At 42.8% G+C, this 4,019-nt stretch overlaps 1 protein-coding gene across 1 annotated transcript; it reads right to left on the bottom strand.

Moving 5' to 3' along the window:
- Nucleotides 1–718: 718 nt before the first annotated feature.
- On the bottom strand, nt 719–3,646 carry LOC147621165 (uncharacterized). Its single transcript, XM_086823747.1, has 4 exons — nt 3,410–3,646; nt 3,053–3,104; nt 1,658–1,989; nt 719–889 (listed from the first exon to the last, which is right to left on the bottom strand). Exons 1-4 carry the CDS (start codon nt 3,644–3,646, stop codon nt 719–721), a joined length of 792 nt encoding a protein of 263 aa, XP_086679873.1.
- Between the last annotated feature and the right edge of the window lie 373 nt (nt 3,647–4,019).

The following is a 4,019-nucleotide window of genomic DNA, read 5'->3' as shown; positions in this document are numbered from 1 at the left end:
GCATTTTACGCAGATAAGGTCATCCATAGCGTGGAGGCAAACGCTTGTACGTGCACAGAAATAGCTCGAGAACATAGTCTCACTCAGACCAGCAGGTTCGTTATTGCAACACACGAGAATTAGTTGGTCCTTTGGGGAAATCACTCAGACCAGCAGGACCGTCTTGCCATTGCAGAATATCCCAGTTGGTCCTTTGGGGAAATCAATCCCAAAGGGGAGCTGGTTGGCCCGGGCTGCAGACAGGGGCAATTAGAAGAAGTGTGTCCAGATGATGTCACATTGAGCTGTGGCTTAAGAGCATGTGGTACCATAAGAACCATTTGCTGAGGCCGAGAAATTCATGCTCATATTGCCAAAGAGGTTGAGTCAGAGGCTGCTGGATCAGCCCTCATAACTTAAAATGCTCAAGTCCAGGAGTGTTTCGGGACCAGGACAAGGTGGTTATCGGGTTGTCTCAGTCCAACATCATGTCATGGACAGCCATGCTCTCAACGCATGAAAGCAAGGACAAGGGAAGAAGGCCCTATACCTGTACAGGCGGATGCCACAAGGAGGGTTGTACAGACAGCTGCCAGATGAATGCATGTGTGAAAATGAGCTGACTTTTATGTTATGATGGCCCTTTAGGCCTATGGCGACCCAGCAGAGAAGGAAGAAGGCTTGCATCGGATGTGCTCGTTGGCAGCACCCTTGTGCGTATGTACGACAAGTGTGTGCCTTAGTTGTTGTTGCCAACATCTACGAGGGAGTCCCCAACGATGAAGAAGGCAGGGAAAGGCTTAGTAGAAGGGGTCCCGTTCTGCCCTTGCACTCCTGCTACTACTGAGAGCAAGCCCACAACTGAGAACAAAACAAAGTTGGTGCTCCAGCAGCCCATTGAGAAAGGAACCTAGCACAGCTAAAGTCTGTTTCTCAGTGCAGCATTAGGCATGTCTATATGGCGGTGGGGAGAGGAGGAGAAGCCAGTCACCTACCCTGCTAGCTATATGGCACTACTAAGGAAAATCAGCAGCGTGGAGCCTCTCAGGCAGCTTCTACAGATCATATCTACTCCTCTCATCCTGACAGCCTCTCCTCCCTTAATTTTTCTGCCTCAGCATGATACTCAGTATGATCAACAACATTTTTGTTGGGATAATCTGCATCGTAGTAGTTATCAGCAACAACAGCTGCATCAATGGGATAAGCGTGCAATATGCTCAGCGGATCAGCATATATATAATCAGCACTATGTAGGGGGTGGATCAGCTGTAGGAGCCCCTTCTAGATGTAGGGCTTTTGAGAGCTAGAGCTGATCATCATTTGCGCTTTCATTTAAAGGGAATCAAAAGAAAGCATACAAGATATAAACAAGAAGGTACAAGTGTATGCAGCATAAACTAAACCAGCAAATAGAAAGCACATACACTGCATATATAGTTTAAATATTGAAAATTAGTCATTAAGCCTTAGATATGTAGATACAAATTGTTTGAAACCAAAACATGGCTACTTGGATGATTGCCTATATAGTTCAAAATATTACAAGCTCAAGGCCATATGTCGATTTGCACATATAGACTGTTTGTAATTTCAGCTACAAAATGTACCAAAAATATGCCATGTCTAGGAGAGATCGCTACTACATTTGATTGCCAGCCATGCTTGAGGATGATACTTGTAGAGCGAAGCATTGAAAAGCATTAGCAATTTGCTTCAAGGATTGATTAGACTCTTCTTCTAAAGCCACACGCTTGCGGTTGAGAGCCATGATCTGTTCAAACTCTGCTTTTGTCAACTCCATTATGTCATCATCATTCTTTACTCTTTTTGCATCTAGTGCTTCCATGAAAGCAAGAAGCTGCCTTGTCATGCCTTCCAACTCCCTCTTTAGCACGGACATCTCTCCTCTCTTTCGCTTCTTTCCGGTAGAGCCTTCTTCTTCCATAGCATGTTCATCTTCCTTCTTGCTTGCATTTGTGGCTTTGTTCGGTGAAGACGATCCATCTCCTACAAATTTCATGTAGAGCAAAAATCATTAGTACAAAAATTTTAGCTTTGAATGCACATTCACATTTGCTTTTAGTGTAAAGTAGATAATTACTTACCCAACAAATCAGTTGAGGTATCATAGACTATGTTTCTCGGATTTATTGACCTTTCATTGCCCATGCGATTTAGCATTGCTGTGTAGACATCTTCGGTAAAGTTACGAGGGAGTTTGAACTCTTGTCTTTTATTTGGATTCATTGTCCAATACCCATCGCAACCGGATGGAATATGCCGCTCATAGTCATTAATCTTCTTGAAGGCTGAACTTATTCGATCCCAACGAAACAAACATTGATCAGCCGAGCGTAGTGCTCCATGTTGCACACAATACCGTGATATGAACTCCCATTGTTCATCTTGTGTTTTCAATGTGGCAGCAAGATTCCCATCTTTCATATCTTCTATAAGTTTTGCACGTGCATCCATTAATGTGATGGTTTCCTTGAGTGACCAATTCCCACCCCGGAAAAATAATTTTTGTGGTGCAATAGGTTGATCTTTTGAAGGTGTTGTCTGCTGGAAATCAATAGCTTCTGAGTGTGGATGCGGAGTAGACTGCATTTGGTCTCGCTTGCAAGCTATTTCATTGGTCGGTTTTGTTGATTTTCTAGCCACTGCTGAAGAACTTGATACCTTGGTTCTTTTCCTCCCTACCTTGGGGGTTTTGCCTCTTAAACTAGGCTCATTTTTCATGCAATTGGTGGTGCTTTCTAATGGGGTTCGAACTACTCTTGGCATGCACTTAGAGGACAATGGTTTAGAAGGTTTTGGAGACATATGCATACTATCATGAGCATTCTTGCTAATAGACTGAAAGAAGGAAGAATCATTAGAGTGCTCAGACATTTGTGTGGAAGGAACATATTCTTCTTCCCACAGCATATTTAAATCTGGAGTGCATATGTTTTCCATTAAACCTGTATTAAAATTGGCACACATAAACATCCACATGCTAACTCGGAACAAAAAGAGAAGAAAAAAATCAGCAATTGAGAAACTTATAAAGAATGTAAATTTTAACCTGCAGAAAGAAGCCTCTTGTAATCTTTAAAGTTGGAGAATAGATTTGAAACCTGCACAAATAAAAGAAATGTTTTAGAGTCAATATATGAGGCTGGACTGAGAAATATGAGATTAGATTGGAGTTCCTCTGTGGCTAGACTGTTTACATACACATAGATGCAATCTATTGAAGAGAGAGACCACTGTTAGTAAAAAAGCTTGTGTGTGTGTGTACAGAGAGAAAGAGAGAGAGAGAGAGAGAGAGAGAGAGAGAGAGAACAGATTTTTCTCGTTACCTCAAGACTCTCAGCCTGATTCGTGAGAGGGAGAGAGGGAGAGAGAGAGAGAGAGAGAGAGCGAACAGATTTTTTTTTACCTCAAGACTCTTCTCAGCCTGCGTTTGAAGAGTGACGTGTGAGAAGAGTGACGTGTGAGAAGATAGTCCACGTTTTAAAGGCTTGGGGAAAGTGGAAAATGCATTTGAGATGGATCCAGCTAGAAGGGCCCGTCGAAAATCGGAGGACTTATTCGAGCAGGATCCTGCCCATCCCACAACATGATGGCAAGATGGCAGGAAAACAAATGCGACCTTCAGCCGCCCTGCCAAATCCATCGATACCTTCTCTATGGGCAGTTAAGAGGACATAATGCGACCTGGCCCTATATTTCACGGGATGTGCAGTGGTGCACTCTGTATTTTGAATCAACATGGGTGTAGGGGTACCGTCTAGACTCTCGGGGAGATGCACCTTGCCAACTTCAAAGTGTGGGCCTGTATCTCGAATCGTGAATAAACCTATCCACTAATATACTATTGGGGAAATTCTCACTATTGTTAATGAAGAATACAAAGAAAAACTACATCTTTGCCAAGCCAATGGGTTAATTCTTAAAGAAAAAGAATAGATGCCTTTATTGTGCAAGAAATTAGTAGCCTCCTTGAAATATATATTTCAACTAGCCCCTCCAAGGCAATCTTACTCATG

The sequence above is a fragment of the Cibotium barometz genome, chromosome 30 (genome assembly GCF_041138505.1).
Source record: "Cibotium barometz isolate CiBa-2024 chromosome 30, ASM4113850v1, whole genome shotgun sequence".
Classification (NCBI taxonomy): Eukaryota; Viridiplantae; Streptophyta; class Polypodiopsida; order Cyatheales; family Cibotiaceae; genus Cibotium; species Cibotium barometz.
This window is presented reverse-complemented; position numbering and strand designations above follow the sequence as displayed.

Excerpts from the sequence above, each read along its gene's own strand:
- LOC147621165 (XM_086823747.1), bottom strand. The coding sequence starts at position 3,646 with ATGGATTTGGCAGGGCGGCTGAAGGTCGCATTTGTTTTCCTGCCATCT. Across the intron at positions 1,990-3,052 it reads CAAGAGGCTTCTTTCTGCAG|GAGATGGATCGTCTTCACCG; the intron begins GTTAAAATTTAC and ends TGAAATTTGTAG. Across the intron at positions 890-1,657 it reads TTCAATGCTTCGCTCTACAA|GTTCCTTTCTCAATGGGCTG; the intron begins GTATCATCCTCA and ends TAGCTGTGCTAG.